The 18,236-nt window shown below is 31.2% G+C and overlaps 2 protein-coding genes across 3 annotated transcripts; both read left to right on the top strand.

Moving 5' to 3' along the window:
* Positions 1–2,583: 2,583 nt before the first annotated feature.
* On the top strand, positions 2,584–4,633 carry LOC115875093 (Na(+)/H(+) exchange regulatory cofactor NHE-RF2). The gene has a single exon (XM_030890471.1). The coding sequence runs from the start codon at positions 2,855–2,857 to the stop codon at positions 3,380–3,382; it is 528 nt and encodes a 175-aa protein (XP_030746331.1). The 5' UTR covers positions 2,584–2,854; the 3' UTR covers positions 3,383–4,633.
* A 4,467-nt stretch (positions 4,634–9,100) lies between these two features.
* On the top strand, positions 9,101–18,188 carry LOC115875092. Of its 2 annotated transcripts, XM_030890469.1 has the most exons (5): positions 9,105–9,457; positions 15,728–15,952; positions 16,992–17,514; positions 17,570–17,744; positions 17,804–18,188. In XM_030890469.1, the coding sequence occupies exons 1-5, from the start codon at positions 9,146–9,148 to the stop codon at positions 18,075–18,077; spliced, it is 1,509 nt and encodes a 502-aa protein (XP_030746329.1). In that variant the 5' UTR covers positions 9,105–9,145; the 3' UTR covers positions 18,078–18,188. The 2 variants fall into 2 exon arrangements, with proteins under 2 accessions (XP_030746330.1, XP_030746329.1); XM_030890470.1 differs by lacking the exon at positions 15,728–15,952 and having other exon boundaries at positions 9,101–9,457.
* Positions 18,189–18,236: the final 48 nt, after the last annotated feature.

Raw genomic sequence — 18,236 nt, 5'->3', positions numbered from 1 at the left:
AGAGGTATATAGTTGCTTCAATACGTTAAGTTTTGTACCTAGTATCGTGGCTTTATTCACACATTATTTCAACGATGTAAATTTAAAAGTTTAGTAGCTTATTCTATGTGAATAACCAAAAGGTATATTATTTTTCGAAACCTAAATTGATTTAATTGCAAATCCAAACAAATCTTTAAATGTCCTTGACGTTTGTTGTGTTTAAAATTTAGCATAATTATTGTTCATAACTGTTTATAAAATTTTATTCTCAAACACGCTTAAAATAAAAAGTATAAAACATATCATAACTTGTAGAAAAAAATATATCTTAGTTACACATTATAATAAAATGAATGGATAATATATTAATGCTTTCTGGGTGGTATTTAAATTTAAAATATAGAAAAAAGTTGTTTAAATTATACAATAATTTATTACAAAATGGAAAAACCAATAACAAACATTTTAATTTGATGCAAGCTATTTCATATGAACTGCGACTTCTGCATTCTACTGATATATATAAGTATATTTATTTATAAACTCTGAAAATATATAACTTCTGAATTAAAATCTGCATATAACAATCTTGTATACATTTCAATTATAACTCTAGAAGATTTCGCATTAAACATTTTTGTTTGGATTGTAGATTAACATGAAAAATTAATGTTTCGATAAATTAGATCTACAATCATAATAAGTTACAGAAACAATCTGAGTTTTACAAAATAAGCTTATTGTGACAGACCCTACAGTAAGGGAAGTAGATTTGTATTAAGCATTGCGCAAAGTTGACTTTCTCATAATTACTCATATTTGGGTCACATGTGCACTAAAAAAAAGCTGATCTATCATTTTTTCAAATAACCTAATGTGTTACTTTTTTGGAAATAATCTTTATACAAATATTAAATAAAAATCTCATTAAATAAAAAAGAGTAAACTCCATATAAACCCCCAAAATTTAAGAATAGGTACATTTTGAATCCATGCTTTTTTATCTATAAACTAGAAAATCAATTATATTCTAAAAGTTTCTGTTTTAAAAGATAGGAAACAAAAAAATTATATCAATTAATATAAAGTACAGGAATTTTAGAATAAAAATTAATGTTTTTTTTTTCAAAATAAATACCTTTAAAAAATTAAATAACAGTTTGGGGTAGAGCCAAATTCACCGTCCACGAATATTAAAAAATATAGAAAGACACATTTATGAGAAAGAAAAAAAAATCAAAAGAAAGTTTATTTATATTAACTAACATAAAGTAATTAAAGAATGTTTGGCTCAAGTTTCGTTTAGCCGAAATCAGTAACATAGAATATCGGTTTATAGGATGATTCTATACAAGAAAACTAGCACTACATAATTTGATTTTTGCCGCGGAAATTCTTTGTTTTTGAGAAAACTCGAATTTTTTATTTTTCTATTATTAACTAAAATTTAAAATTTTACGGTGCTTTTAATAGTTTTTTTTCATTATAGAATGACGTAAAAACATTTAATATAAAGACGTGAACTAATTTTTTTCGAAAATATATTTTTATCACAATAATTTTCATTGATTTTTCCGGGTTTAGAAGTGCCTAAATGTGATAGGAAGATAAAAATTACATATTTTTGTTTGATTAATAATTTGCTATAACTTTTCTATATAACTATTTCCGCGGAAATTTATCATAAGGGCGGTGTAATAGAAAATCTTCAATATTTTCCATAGTATTCTATAGTATTCTCATGAAGTTTTTCATAGTATTCTCAACTTTTTTGCATACTTTCGGTTTGGTTTCGTTTGGTTGTAGTTGGTTTTGTTGTAGTGGGTTTATTTGTTTTGGTTTGATTTGGTTGTTTTTTTAGGGTTTGGTTTGGTTTAGTTGTCGTTTTTATGCTTTATTGACAATTTTTTTTTTATTTTCGCATTTATTGACCATAGCGATATTAAGTTGATAAGAATAGATATTATTCATTGATCTGTGTCAAAGGTCGGGAAGAAGAACACTGCATAGTGGTGAAACAAGGCATTTCCGCGGATTTTCATTTTTGTATCGGTGCTTAAAAATAAGTCTACAATATAAAATAATATAATTTTTTATTTATCTCATTTCGTTACTTCTAAACCGTATTCAAAAAATGGCAACAGAGCATTTCCGCGGAATTTTATTTTCGTATTAATATTTACAAAGACGTCTAAAATATGAAATAATATTAATTTTTCATGTATGTCATTTCGTTACTTTTAAACCGCATTCAAAAAATGGTGACGCATTTCCGCGGCAAAATTTTTTCAGTAATATACTCCCTGAGGTACCTAAATGGCAAAAAAAAGTTTTTTTCTTTTTTAACAGATTTCGGCTAAACGAAACTTGACCCGAATGTTTCTTTAATATAACTATCGTTTCGAAGTAAAGTTCATATAAATCGTCCATGAACATTATTAATCAACGACTTGGTTGACGTAATCCAATAATGATTTAAAAAAATACTAAGTGAAAAAATGTGATGGTGCCTCGCGTACGGTACGTCGCTGGTGAAGAGCTGTTGGTACCGATGTAAAGAGGGGACCGGGGATCGCAACCCGTACCTAAGCACGCTAGCAGTCACCTTACCACTCCCATCGTACCAACAAAAACCAGATTGGAAGTCTTTGGAACGACCGAGCGCAGTACGCAGACAGCCGGAATCAGCGCTTGTTGCCAGTTGGCATCGGAACTACCATTTAAATCCACCGAGTTCGTCGACGACACTACTTGTTCTACCTGTTTGAAGAGCGGGCCGTGGCCGCGCGATGTCCTTTTTTTCGACGGTTTGACGTTTGACCTTAGCCAGTGTCCGTACAGTGAACAGTAAAAAAATCACTCAGGATCGATCATGTCGAGCGAAAAACTGAACGGCAATCAGGCGAAGACCCGGTTGTGTCACATCAAAAAAGTCGACGACTTCGACGGGTACGGGTTCAACCTGCACGCGGAAAAGGGCAAGCCCGGCCAGTACATCGGCAAAGTTGACGAAGGGTCGCCGGCGGAAAGCGCAGGGCTCAGGCAGGGCGACCGCATACTTGAGGTAAACGGGGAGAGTATCCTGAACAAGCCCCACAAGCAGGTGGTTGAGCTGATCAAGCAGCACGCGAACGAGACCAAGCTGCTTGTGGTCGATCCCGAAGACGAGTCCATCATCCCAACGAACAACGAAACGTCGAAAAACGTATCGAATGGTAAACAAGAGAACAACCACACGAACCACCACACGCCAACGGGGAAAAAAGAAGAAAATGGCACTTTGAACTTGAGCATGACCGCGGCTGAACTTCGAGCGAAGCTAGCCGCCAAGAAGAAGTTCGATCCGAAGAAAGAGGCGATGGATTTCAAACAGAAGTTCGATATCGTGCAAAAACTATGAATTTTCGCGGCTACAAAAATAACTATCGATCTGTGTAATAGTGTGAAGATCCTGAGGACCAACCAGTAACTTAACACACACCTGAAGAATTTGTTTTTTTTATTTCTTATTGTAGTTCAAAGGAGTGGCTGAATATTTCACCGTTTAATTATGCACAGTTGTACAGCCTTACTAAGGCCCAATTTAGAATTTAAGCCTTTGTTTGTCAACTTGTTTTGTTACACGAAGGAAGATTTTTGCCAATACTCGTAGCCAGAATTATTGCATCATTAAAAAACCTAAGAAAAAAACTATTTCCAAGCTCTAACTATTTACAAATTTAATTTATTTTATCAGTAATAATAATTATTTTGCCTGTTATTTATCAGACTCCTAAATTTATATAATTTACTTAAATAAACTTAGAGATCATCTCAGATCACTCTTCCTTTCTATACAAAGATTAACATGATGTCACCAATGAAGAATTAAATATCGTAGGAAGATTTAAATATTTTTTTAATAATAAAGTTCGAATAGTTCTGGCTCTCACTGTATATAGTATATTTCTATTGGACTACGTAGAGTAGCCCTCAATGTCATTCCATGATACTTAATACCTAAATACCTATTACAGAAGTAACCTTAGGCCAAAATACCTGAGTTTCTGAATTTTTAACAATAAACAAACTACCATGATGACCTTGTACATTTTAAATAGCACATGAAATCAAGGGGGACCAACGATTTGAATTTATTACGCGCTAGTGTAGTCATCGAATGTCAAAATATACTGAACATTTCTCGAATTTAATCTTTTTTGTGGTAATATGCAAATTTTTCGAGTTTTTTCCTCGATGCACCCACATGCTGAGTCGGGTTTATAGTTTAACTAGTGGGAAATCCATAAACTTTGATATTATTTACGTTTAGGTATTAAAATCAGGTTTTCGTTTTATCAGGTTTTAGGACGTGTATGATATAACCGATTTATTTTTAAAGTTGAAATAGTTTTTCGCGTAAAAAATGTCAAATCCATTAACAAATTAACGACTAAAGTTGCTTTATGTGCTATTTAAGGAAAATATTGTGGTCTAGTATTATATAGATTCTCCCATATAGTTTAACGAAATTTAAGGCGAAGATATTTATTTTTTAAACATTATTTAATTATGTTAGTCTTCGAGGCCTAGTCCTGCACTGTTGTATATTAAAATCGTACTTAATTTTTGTAAAAAGTAATCTGTTATTTAATAAACCAACTTATAAAAATTCCCCGATGTATTATTTCATCCCGATAAAGAAGCCAAATATGTCTTCCTAATTCCTCTATTTTGCAATAGTTAAAAAAATAGAAAACTATATCTATCAGTTTTCACTCTGAGCTATTAGGTACTTTAAATGGAATTTGAAGAGGAAGTGAAGTAAAATTTCTCTGTGTATTTATCGCATCATCTAGCACATGCCATTTTTCTATAGTTAACCGTGATTTCCTCAACAAAATAAAAATAAAGTTTTTTTCTCTGTTACGTCAAACTCTTGTTGCATATCGAATTCTATTCTTCACTTTCCACTTTCTTTGTTGTAACAGTAACTAACATATTATGATCAAATCAATTTAATTTTATTTCTCAAACTTGTCGAAAACTTAATTCTTCTGCTATATATAAATCTCGCAATAACTGATTCTGGGATAATAACGAGTTAATAAATATTCGTTGAATTAAAACTTGTATTATTTTATCCTGGTATAAAAATTTTAACAATAGACGGACTGCATATTTAATAGCAGTTTTTCTTTAATGTCTAATACAAATTAGTCATTTGATTTAGTATGCACGTACTAAAAATAATTGCTTTACACTCTAACACATGCAAACTTATAAACATTTAAAAACAACATTTCTGCCTGTTGATAGGCGAAATGAAATCTTCTACCAGGAAGTAGATAAATACATGATTTATTGTAGGGGAATACTGAGTAAAATGACCGATTTTCACTATTCTCCCCTACACATTTTTTTAGCCAATAATATGTTTAAATTTATCACCTTGACGCTCCATACCAAATTTTGCGGAGCTTTATATTTAACAATAAACAATAAAAAAAAACATACGTAAGATACCTTCTGAGTTTATATAAAATTATTTGCTTGGTTCTCCTTGATGTTTGTTACTAATGATTCTAGATTAATCCTGACCTTTGCAAGCTTCAATTCAATGTAATTTCAATACAAAAAAAGTATGTATAAAGTAACCATATGGATTGTGAATAAGACATTTTTTTAGCACATGGATGTTCTATTTATGGCATAATGTATTGTCATTATCCAAGTCATTATTACAGTACAATATAGGTTAATATCATTTGCACTTGGATGGTTGAAAATACCGAAAAATACAGAGTAAATATGAATAAAATGTATGTACAGTGGTGGCCAAAAGTATGGAAACTTTTTACTTTTTAAAATATCACAGAAAATATTGCTATGCTTAAACTCTCAGGAATATAAATGAACAGCTTATCAGCAAATAAAAGTATTCCAAAAATTACACAGCGAAAAAAATCTGTTTAGCAGTTTTTGTAGGAGAACAATAGATTTCTTGTGGCCAAAAGTATGGAAACCATAAATAAATACATTAAAATTATTTAGTTTAAACTGATAAACGGTACGATTTGCTTCAGATAAATATAAACATCATGCCCAAGTCTAAATATTTCTCTACGGATTTAAAAAATAAAATAGTTGAATTATACAAGAGCGGTTATAAACAAATTCAAATAAGTAAAAATTTAAACATTTTAAAAGGCACCGTTTCGAAAATAATTCGTAAATTTAATAAAACAGGGAACGTTTCAACAGCTTTTAAGTCAGGAAGACCAAGAAAGTTGTGCAACCAGGACAATGAAAGTAATGAAGAGAATATCAATGGGAGATCCAAGAAAAACATCCACAGACATTTCTCGAGAAATGGGTGAAAGGGGAATATCGGTGTCTGCACGCACGGTGAGAAGAAGGTTGGATGACATGGGACTTTTTGGAAGAGTTGCGGTGAAGAAACCACTAATATCAAAGAAAAATAGGATGACCCGCTTTAAATTTGCTCAAGATCATCTCACCTGGTCTTATCAGAAATGGAATACTGTACTGTTTAACGACGAAAGCAAGTTTCAACTGTTTGGTAGTGACGGGAGACGTTATGTCCGAAGACCAAAAGGTACACGGTACAGCCATAAGTACCAGATGCCCACAATAAAACATGTGGTGGGAGTATAATGGTATGGGAGTGTTTTTCTCGCTCAGGTGTTGGTCCTCTTGTTAAAATTGATGGGATAATGGACCGTTTTTTGTACAAAGACATATTGGAGAATAATATGCTGCCTCATGCTGATGAAGAAATGCCACTCAGATGGTTGTTCCAGCAAGACAATGATCCCAAGCACAAATCTCGGTTTGTTCAAAATTGGTTAAATGAACATAATGTTCCACTAATGGATTGGCCCTCACAGTCTCCGGATCTTAACCCCATAGAAAATTTATGGGACCATTTGGATAGCAAAATTCGAAGCTATTCTATTTCAAATAAAAATGAATTATGGGAAGTGCTAAAAACTGAATGGGCGGCCATTTCCAGTAAAGATTCTACGAGATTAATCGATTCGATGCCACGAAGATGTAGAGAAGTAATTAATTCAAAGGGATATTCCACTAAATATTAGTAATTTTTATATTATCTTCAATTTTAATAAACATTCTTCTTAAGTTTCCTTACTTTTGACCAAGAAAATATTCATAATTTTTTATATATTTTTTGATCGCTGTAATTTTTTATTTAAATGTATTAGGTTTTGTAGGAAATTATTTGTAGGTCACGATTATATAAGTCGTTTTATTTCATATTTTAATTTCTCAGCATAAAATGACAAATTAAAAAAGTTTCCATACTTTTGGCCACCACTGTATATTATTAAAATAAATAAAATAATAAAATACATAGTCACGTACATTTAGAAAAATATTAATATAAAATGGTATTAACCGGAAGTATTTGAACAAAAATAACATGTATGTACATATTACCATCACTTGCAGTCTGCCTTATTTCACGTTATATAAAACATTCCCGCAATTTTGTGGTAATAATCAGCCATGGGTATGTACATTTTTAGCTCCAGACAGAATAAAATGGCTATGAATTTTATCACGGTAGATAACACAAATTAAAACCATGCCACATACCCACGACATTTCCTGAATAAAATTTCATTAATAAATACAACTCGTCAAGTTCTTGTATTTTACTAGTACAGTGTTATATCAGGTGTTTCCTATATAATTTACAATTACCTGTTTCAGAGCTGTAAAAAAAATAGTTTTCCAAGTAGTCATATTTGTTTATTAATAATTAACTACATAGTTAAATGGCAATCGGGTATGAAGCATTTTACTATAAAATACTAGTTTTATTTTTTATACGATTCAAGGGCGTAGAAAAAAAGAATAAATGTAAATTAAAAGCAACTGGATACTTGTTTACATAGACCTTTAACTCAGTAGCCTTAGGTATGTCCAAAAGATTAATTTTCAAGGGTCCAAAAAATTAATTTTCTCACAAAATCAAGATATCTAAGCCTTTAAAGATTTATCTAATTTTATAAAGGTGTATATATTCTAAAAGCATTTAAATTTTCCTAGAGATCCTGACAGTTTCATAATTTTAGGACTATATTTACTATCTCTGCAACCTTTGAAACTGAGTAGAAACAGCCACAAACAGAAATTTTTCGACTATTTTCCATACATATAGTCGTCAAAATTGGCTATTTTGGTCATGTCACCGATTTTGTTCAAACTACTCATGCCCAAGTTTATTACTATTTACTATTTTAATAATACTATTTTGGTTGAATTTTTTTTTTAAATTAATCGTGAATTTTATTTCGAAAAAATGGTAATAAAACAGTTTCTGCACACTTTTGGCCTAAAAACAGTTCAAATTTATGATTTCAGTCTAATAACTATATTTAGTAAACATGTTTAATTTATGTCAGTGATGACAGATATTGATAATTTCGATATCAAATATCTGGAGAACCATTACTTGTAGCGATCTTTACGAAGATATCTTTTTTATGTAAAAAACGACATAAATGTATATTTTTTACCCAGTATAGTGTTATTCAGGTACGGACGAAAAGTTATTACTTTTTAAACCAATTAAAAAATATGTAGGTGGCGTCCTCAACAAGTACAAGTAGAAGTCACATTGACATCAAAATCAAATTTCTCATGCCAAAAAACTCCCAGACACCAATTTTCATCCAAATACGGACGTGACTTCAAAAATTATTTCGAAAAAATCGAAATAAAAATGAAACTTCTACACCCTGTATTTCCGAAACCAAGCATTTTAGGACATACATTTATACGAACATTTTTACTTATTTTTATCTGCAGAATATGCTACCGAAGTTTCCTGAATACAGTTCGGACCACCCAATTGTAAATGAAAAAAAAAATTGGAATATCTGTTCACGCGATGATGGAAAATACAGGAAAATGAAGGCATTTGCCCATCTGTATCACGACTTCAGCCTTCCCTCAGCTCTAATTAAGCATCTTTTAATCAAAACGACAAACGAACGCGCTGAAAAACGATTTGGAGCCACTGAAGGCGAACAACTTGTGATCTACAGGCTATCGGACCTTGAAAAAAATTAACATTAAGGTGAAAATAAATAATGAAAGTTTCAAAGTCAACGGAACAACACTGTATCTCGACATGTTCGCTGAAACGGACGATTCGCTTCATCAGCCGTCGGTTCGAATCGTGGAATTTGAGAAGAAAGGGCCCAACTGTGGATTCCACTTAACCAGAGGCAAGTGGGACCCTTATCCGTGGGTCAGTCAAGTGGACGACGACTCTGTTTCAAATCTAGCTGGCCTCAAACCCGGCGATTGTCTTTTGGAAGTTAACGACGAAGATATAGTGGGCAAGAAGATATGTGAAATAGCTGAACTAGTTAAGAACAAAACGGGAAAAGTATCGCTCTTGGTATGGAACGCCGGCGTCGACCCCCATTGCTCCCCAGAAGTGAGTATATAACATTTCCTTATCTACTATAACGCTTGACCCCAAATTTTTTCAACTTTCTCCGAAAAATTCCGTACTTAATTTATTCTATTAAATTTGAATATTAGCTAATCACTCGGATAATCTTGCTATTTTAAACTTAAAATTTGTTCAGATATTAATTTAATTTCCCAAACAATATACTACTTCATACAGAAATGTTTGAAAATTTCATATTATTCTAAAAATTGACAACGCTGATCAAGTTGCTGATTTTGATAAAATTACTGCTATTTACTAATTAATGCAGTATGAGCTATACGTAAAATTTTAGCCATCATGAAAAATCGTTCAGAAACAAGGGTCTCAAAAATTAACTCATAAAACCAGAGCATGTAAACCATTAAATGCTTACCATATTCTGAATCTACATAAAATATACTATACAAATCCTGAACTGAAACTTTCATAATTTTACATTTATGATTATTATCTTTCTCAGTTCTTTGAAAATGGGGGGGGAAAAACAAGGGTCAAAGGTGTATATATTTTGAATCTACATAGAATTTCCTGCAGATTCGGAAACTGTTATAAATGTTCTTTTCTATTATTCTAAGCAACTCGAAAAAATCATACTACTCGTTTTTCCATACAACATATTATATAGTCATAAAATTGGCGATTTTGGACATTTAAGGTTAAGCGATTTTGATGAAATTGCTCTTATGAACCAATAAAAAAGGGTAGTACAATAAAAAAGATATATTCTTTTTTAGCCTTAAAAATACGATACTAGATGTAGGCTAACTTATAACATCATCAAAAATTGTTTAGAAACAAAGGTTCAAAAAATCCATTTTCTCACAAAATCAGAGCCACTTAAATTATTAATACATTACATATTCCAAAAGTACATAACATTTACTAAAAATTCTGAATAATTCATAATTTTATCACTATGTTTACTACTTTTCTAAGCACTTTAAAACTTCTTAAAAATTATTAAATGGACTAAAAAATATTTTACTGCAGATAAAAATGTCTAAATAAAAATTATACAAATGTACTTACAAGCTTAAGATTCAGAAAAGGTTCCTCTGCAAAATACATACAGAAAAAATACTTCACTACCTTTTTTTCCAAGAAAAAAGCCGTAAAATCCTGGAAATTCAACGAAAATTGAATAAATAGGAAGCCATTTTGGCATATCTGTCATCCTGACATCGACACCACAGAGCAAAAATGTAGAAGCTGAGCCAATGCTGCATATAGACGATTTTTAATTTATTAAGCACGGTTTGCATTGGAACTAGACCACAGCTTACAGAATAATTTTTTATTTAAGCTGTGACTACACTAAAAATTTGTATTTTTAATGCTTTATGCATAATACTGTACGTAAGTTAATTTATTAATTAAGTCAATGAAAATCGGCGATTTTGGTCAAGTCACCGATTTTGATTGTCACAATTTAGAAAAGCTATAATGAAATTTTAACCACTTTTGAGAAGAAAATTTTAATTTAGTTTATGTTTTATTTGCAATAAAATATAAATTTTCCTAAATTCGTATTTCGCAAAATAAATAACTTATATATTTAAAAAATATTTTTAAATCTGTTGTGGTCCTTTTTAAGTTTTTTAAGAAATTACATCCTGGAAATTATATTTGAGCCGCTGCACTCTGTCTTTTTGACTTGCTCCATCGGTCCATGATTTAAAGGATTTAAATAATATTAACATTAATTTTTTTCCGAAGAGTTTCTTTGTAAGCATAATCTCTCATGGTTATATATGCTTCTTAAATGGCTTACATCAATTACATACGTACTTTAAACGAAAGACAGCTCTGTGAAGACGATTGCCTACAAATAAGTTCCAAGAATTTTAACGTAATTTCTCTTCTGTAATATTTTTTACTGAAATGACCATCTGTCTGATGGGAGATTCTATTAAGTGCATTAAAATTCTTACTGAAACCGAAGGCTTTATTTTTTTTAGGAAAACATTATCTGAATAGATTTCAAATCATCTTAAAAGACTAACTACAGCGTTCTATTTATTGAACGCCATTAAAAGATAAATATTTACTGCGTCTTTAAATAAAAGAAAACATTAATAAAAAATATACTATGATAAAACGATGATGAAAAGTTCTGTTAATATTTTTCTAGGGACACTGTGTATTTTATAAATGAGTATATTATGATGAGAGTCACGTAAAATATAAACAATCAGAAAAAACGCAAATATTAAGTGACACCGTCCATATAAATAAAACAAATTAGATTCTATAGGTGTAATGAAAGAGAAATTAGTGAATTTATCAACAAAAAAATGTCACTTTCAACTTTTAAAACAAGAATTTTAATAATTAAACTTGAAACCTTTTCTGCATTGTTGATTCGAGTGTTCATTCTTTTAATTTTAATTAAATTATATTCATAATCATCATTCTCAGCTTATTCAACCATTTACAATTGTTGTCTATTGTATAAGTTATAGTCTAAGAGCTGGCTACATAAAAAACCTTATCATCGTTACATGGCTAATTTTTTGTGTGACGAAAGGGTGAAATTTTGACACTGAAAATATTATAAGATACATGAGTTATAATTGCAAAAATAGCTTTTATTTATTATTAAGAAACGTGGAAAATTGTTGGCAGACATTTTTCTAGTCGCTAAAATGCCGACAGACAACGCGAAAGAGGCCTGAAATTTTAAAAATTATTAAAAATGAAATTTGAAGAATGAAAAAAATTATGGCATATTTGCATGCCGATTGGTGAAATGTCATATTTATTTATTTTAAAAGCCGCACAGAGGGGATTTTTTTTCCAAATTCGTGGCCAAAATTTAAAATTCTGAAATGAGCAATATTCTCATAATTAATATTTGAAATGAAAGGTAACATATCTATCTATAAGCTAAAAAAAATTATTATAAATTTTCACCGTATTCTCTAGTTACGTTGATCCAAAGTTGGCCTTGGCAAGACAAAATGTTATGCTGGCTGTCATTACTTAAATTTTCGTTACTAATGACGTTTGATTTTATTGTGTTTCCAATATTTCTTTGCGAAAAGTGAAACATGGATTGTGTACCTTCAGGTATTTAGAATAATATGATATTTTACTTAGTAGTATTTTAAAAATGCATATATAAACTTTTATTGGTTTTGTTTTCTATTGTTCAAAATGAAAAAAGAAAAAATTAAGCGTTCATTCGATTAAGCATTTGGTACCCTATTAATGCGTATTAAGCTCAATGCTTTTCACTCTCTTATTTATCTCAATGGTTAATCTTATTAACTGTATTAAAACTGACTGCTAGTTTTTGCTAATCTGTTCAAAATAACAGATTTTTGGCCGAAACGTAATGTGAAATCTACTTATATAATAGAATAAACTGTCTCACTACCAGCAACTTGCATCAACATTTTTTTAAGGGACCGATAGGTTAAGGGTCTTTTAAGTACCATTTTAACACTGATTGATGACCTGTACGCCACGACAAATAAATGGCACCTTTAAATTTAATTGTCCTTTAGTTAATGGACACTTAAAAAAATGTGTGTGAAAAAGTGACGGATATAGGTACATATCAATGCACAGCTTAAACCTCTGGGTCTAGAGACTCGAAATTTTGCACAAAGGTTTCTTATACAAAGTAGGCGAGCAATAATAAGAAAGAATTTTATAAAACTTGAATTTAAAGGGGTTGTAACCACCCTTTCAATATTGGAATATTTTTTATTTAAGAAACCACTGGTTTCGCGACAAAATACTTGAACACGTATTTTTTATTTTATTTTTGACATACGAAGATATTTTTTTCCACAACGATTGTCCCATAAGGGGGTGAATACAACCCCCTTTTCATCAAGCTGAAACCAATGGGAGTAGTAGTAAACCAAAGCTGAATTTTGGCTTACGTATAGATTGTTAGGTGTAGAGGTTCAATAAGTAGGGATATTTCGAAACCCAAATTTTAACGGATGAACAACCCCTTAAATATTTTTTATTTACAAAAACTATTGATTTTGGTGAAAAGCGATAGAAAATACGCGTTCAACCATTTTTCCACAAAATCAACAATTTTTTAAAATAAAACAAATTTTAGGGGTAGTATCACTTATACTAGTAATATTTATATAGTATATTTTTTTATTATTTCAATAACGATTTTTTGTCTGCCCTTTTGGATACAGCTTTTTAAATTAATTAACAATAAACATGACATTCCACCAACCGACATGCATGTATGCGATTATTTTCTTTTGTCAAAATTCTATGCCTCTTTCGCGTTGTCTGCCGGCATTTCAGCCACGAGAAAAATGTCTGGCAACAATTTTACACGTTTCCTAATAATAAATAAAAGCTATTTGGCAATTATAACTCGTGTAGGTTTGGTTTGGTTTGTGATGAGACCCTTTCGATTGGCCGCCGGGATCGCGCTGGCAGACAATGGCTATTTCACAATGGCTACACAAAAGGATACTTCACACAAAAAATTAGCCATGTAACGATGATAAGGTTTTTATGTAGCCAGCTCTCGGTCTATTATCTGCTAATTTCCTAATATCATGGTCCTATCTCAAGTTTCGTCTTCTAGGTCTCTTAAATTCCTCGTGGATACCATGCAGTAATTTTTGTGGTCCATCAATTGCTCGCCTTTCTTGCCAGGTGTCCTGCATATTGCCACTTGAGGGATTTGATTCTGTGGATGGCTTCTATTACCTGGGTCTCTTGCCATATCCACTCTATTCTTTTACGGTCTCTTGGTTATTCCCAGCATATTTAGTTCCATTGAGCGTTGTGCGACCTGCAGTTTCCATAATGACCGTTCTAAATGTCCAGGTTTCGCATGCATCACGCCAGTGGCGGATACAGGAATTTATTTTAAGGGGGGGGGGGCAAATAAAAAAAAAGTAATGTAGTATTTAAAGAAGAAAACATTCGACCAATTTCTACTACCAGTCATGACCAGTGACATTCGAGATTTGAATATTGAGTTTCTTCTGTAAGTATTCCATGCTAATTTCTGTTCCTATTCTTCCTGTTGATTTTTGGTAATAAAGATCCCGAGCTGTGTATAGTTGTGTTCATTCTTTTAATTTTTTAATTAAATTATATTAGTAGAACTGTGCAAATCATTTTCAAAATTGCATTAACAAAATTAGGTCAATCGAATATAATAGAATGATAATTTCAATTTTTACATTGAAAAAAATATTATTATTTAATAATTATAGGATTACTGCGAATGGCAAACAAAAAACAAAAACCGGATATATTTGTTAGATATGCGTGGGAAACAATACGTATGCGCCTAGTGTTATATAACACAACCAGGGAAGCCTTTTCTATTTTTTTCCTACATAAACAGAGTTAAATCGTTAAAAAATCCTTAAAACATGATTATTTTACACGGCTCATTTCTGAATAAATCTATTTTTTTTTCTCGCCACTCAAACAAGATTGGCAAAAAAAAAGCAAACAGGTTTGTTTGGCCACAAAAGTTTGCCTATCACGTTTAGGAAAATTCAAGTGCCTACAGCAAAGAGGAAAATAGAATAGCCTATAGCTTTGTTTACACAGTTAATTGTGCAAATATTTTGCCTCTTATGGAAATATTAATCAGGAAAACCAATGCCGCGATTGTCAACAAAACCAAAGCAACTTTGCGTCATATTTCAGTAAGCTAGGAGCACCAATCACTTTTATTATGTTTTAATATTATTAGTAGCCCGGTAAACCTCGAGGCGGATCTAACAGGCACTGAAATCCGTTACTTAGCCAAAATTGACAGCTTTTATGATCGAAAAATTCCCTTTTTTGGTACATTTTCAAAGGTTTTGGAAGAATAGTAAACATAGTCATAAAATTATGAGAATATGAGCATTTGTAGGAAATTTTATGTAGATTCAGAATATATACACCTTTGAAGGCTTAAGTCCCTTGGCTTTGAGAGAAAATTAATTTTTTGGGCCCTTTTTCTTTTAGCTGTTTTTGATAAAGGTTAAAACGTCTCCTATTATTGTTCTAAAAGTCCATTATTGTTCTCGTGAAACTACAGTAGTCTATATTTTCTTATTCTACACCTTCTAGTTAGTAAATAACAGAAGTTTTATCAAAATCGGTAATATGACGAAAATTGTCAATTTTCATGACTGTATGTATGGAAAAAAGTTTTTTTTTATGTATGGAAAAAACATTTTTTGGTTCAAAGTCAGTGAGGTTTAAGGACAAAAACGGATATAGGACAACTAAAAGGAGATTTTGTTTCAGGCTTTGTGTTGCGGCCCTATCCCAAACAATTTAACACGTCTGTCAGCGTGTATGTCGACCATTTTAGCCTTTTTAGAATGCCCTGTTTGTCTTGAAACGATCTTTCCGCCCACATACCAGTGTGACAATGGTCACTTGATCTGCATACGGTGCAGGGCTAAATCCGAGAGATGCCCTGTCTGCAGACTGCGCTTTAACAGGGGAAGGTCACTTATTTCAGACCAGGTATACATTAATATTAACTATTCAGGTAAATTTCATAACTCAGAAAAATAACCGTTTGTATTATTACAATTTAAGGATATAAAAGAAAATGCTTTAAAATTTTGTAGGTCAAACGATCATTGATTTAAAAATTGCCCTTGAAAAATGTTAAGGTCTGCTTCCTCTTCAAGGGCCAAAAGGTTAAAATTTAATCAATTTATCCTGTATTTTTTATCAGCAATATGTGTTAATATTAATATTCTAATAAAACTTTTAGTAGTAAGCTGGCTTTGTCTTTTAACTGGAAAATTATTTACGCGTAGGTTTTAGAAATCATAATTTATTTAAATACGTTTTATATAAGGCTGTATTTTGAGTTCTTTGAACTTTTTGAATAATATATTACATAAATAAAATGTTCGTAGACAGCTTGGGTAAAAATTTGAATAAAAAAATAGATACAGGGTCCGGCAATAGTGAGAAAAACTTGGGATTTTTTTAAGTGTAAACCTAAAGTATGTTCTAGGATGTATTTCAGCGTTATTGTAATTTTAATAATTATTTTTAAGAAACGGTGGAAATATATATATTATTTATTTATTTATGAATATATCTAAAAATAATGAAATATATTTACTCATCTTCTTTTTTGAGGCACCGTATAGAAGTTAAAATATTTTCCTGAAATATATCCTACCCATATAACACAACACCATCCTATAGATATCTTGAGGATATCCACCAAGGATATAGTAAATATCTTAGGGATATCCAAAAATTAGAGGAGGATATTTATGGGATATCCAGATGGGACAAAAAAAGTCATCTTCAAGACATCCCTAGGCAAGTCTTTTAGAATCAGAACATAGCGTCGTGAGTTTTTTGTAATTGACCAACTCTACTGATTGTCGACCTAATTATTAGTAATTGCTAAGCTAATTTAATGTTAATTAAATATTTTTTTCTAATAGTAAATGTGTATTCTGTAACATTACATTAATAGTTCTTCCATAGTCGTAGGTATCACAAAAATGAATAATATGTATTTCTGTTATTGCAGGTATATAATTCGGTTGTAGAAGCATTTGACTTAAAAGAGGAAAATAAAGATAACACGGCTCAGAAAATACAGCAAATCTTCAAACCTAAACCGAAGAACAAAATCATACCAAATATTAAAGTGACCCAGTGCCATACGAACAATTTCCTTTCAAAGTTGATGGGAAAATCCTCATCTGTAGATAATTTATCGTCGAATTTTAAATTCTTGTCCCCTAACGACTCTGAAACGATGAAGATAAAAAGTTTATCGTCCAACGAAATATTTCAGGCGGAAACTCCGACTGTCTCGAGGGCCGGTTCCATTTTAAAACTGAGCCGAAGAAAAGATAACAATACCACCACTATGGACGACTCTTTAACCAATATAAGCGATTTTGAAGACAGGCCAGCTTCATTTCACGGTTCTGTTGAGTTTTTAGATAATCATTTATCGGAAAGATCCGATACCAATGAGGAACTATGCAAAAACCAGCTCACCTTTCACTGCCCTTTTCAGTCAAAATGCACTTCACTTATTAAAGGTTCTAAGGTAATTCTAAATAACTTTTTACACTCTGTTATTATTTGGAATTGCAGAAAATGAAATAATGCAGCATTTCGAAACCAACCATGAGGGCCCACTGGTGCAATACTTCGGTAAAACCATTCAAATCTCCATAAGAAAACTTGATAATGAAAACTGCTTTATGATAAATAACGCTGGATGTACCTACTTTGTTAAGACTTACGCAAATTCTGAAGTAACACTTGGGTAAGTCTTTAAAAAACAAAATTATATTAGACACTCTCCCATAAAAATTTTTTTTTCAGAGATTCGAGTACAAGTGATATATTCCTTTGGTGCTGGTACTTAGGAACAAAAATCGGAGCTAAAAGCTTTGAACTAGAAGTAGAACTAAAAACAACTAGTCTCAAAATGCCATTTTTTAGAGTTAGAAGTCCAATTTCCTCATTGCATTCCACATCATTTTATGATATTAAAGAGTTTAATAAAGGCATTTTCTTAAACTCAGAGACCATTAAATCATTAGGATGCGTTGATGATATTATTTTAAATATCAGTATTATACCAACCGATGTGTAACATTTATAGTTATGAATATTTATAATGTAAATTAATTGCAAATTATTATGTTAAATTAATAGACTGATTGCTTTGAGAAAAATGCATAATTAAAGTGCCTCTATGATAAAATTTGTTTTCTTTTATATTTTATCAACCTTTAATAAGGACTAATATATT

This window comes from Sitophilus oryzae, unplaced genomic scaffold (assembly GCF_002938485.1).
Source record: "Sitophilus oryzae breed Bouriz unplaced genomic scaffold, Soryzae_2.0 scaffold_1318_pilon_pilon, whole genome shotgun sequence".
Lineage (NCBI taxonomy): Eukaryota > Metazoa > Arthropoda > Insecta > Coleoptera > Curculionidae > Sitophilus > Sitophilus oryzae.
This window is presented reverse-complemented; position numbering and strand designations above follow the sequence as displayed.

Excerpts from the sequence above, each read along its gene's own strand:
- LOC115875093 (XM_030890471.1), top strand. The coding sequence starts at position 2,855 with ATGTCGAGCGAAAAACTGAACGGCAATCAGGCGAAGACCCGGTTGTGT.
- LOC115875092 (XM_030890469.1), top strand. The coding sequence starts at position 9,146 with ATGTTCGCTGAAACGGACGATTCGCTTCATCAGCCGTCGGTTCGAATC. Across the intron at positions 9,458-15,727 it reads ACCCCCATTGCTCCCCAGAA|GCTTTGTGTTGCGGCCCTAT; the intron begins GTGAGTATATAA and ends ATTTTGTTTCAG. Across the intron at positions 17,515-17,569 it reads ATGCACTTCACTTATTAAAG|AAAATGAAATAATGCAGCAT; the intron begins GTTCTAAGGTAA and ends TTGGAATTGCAG.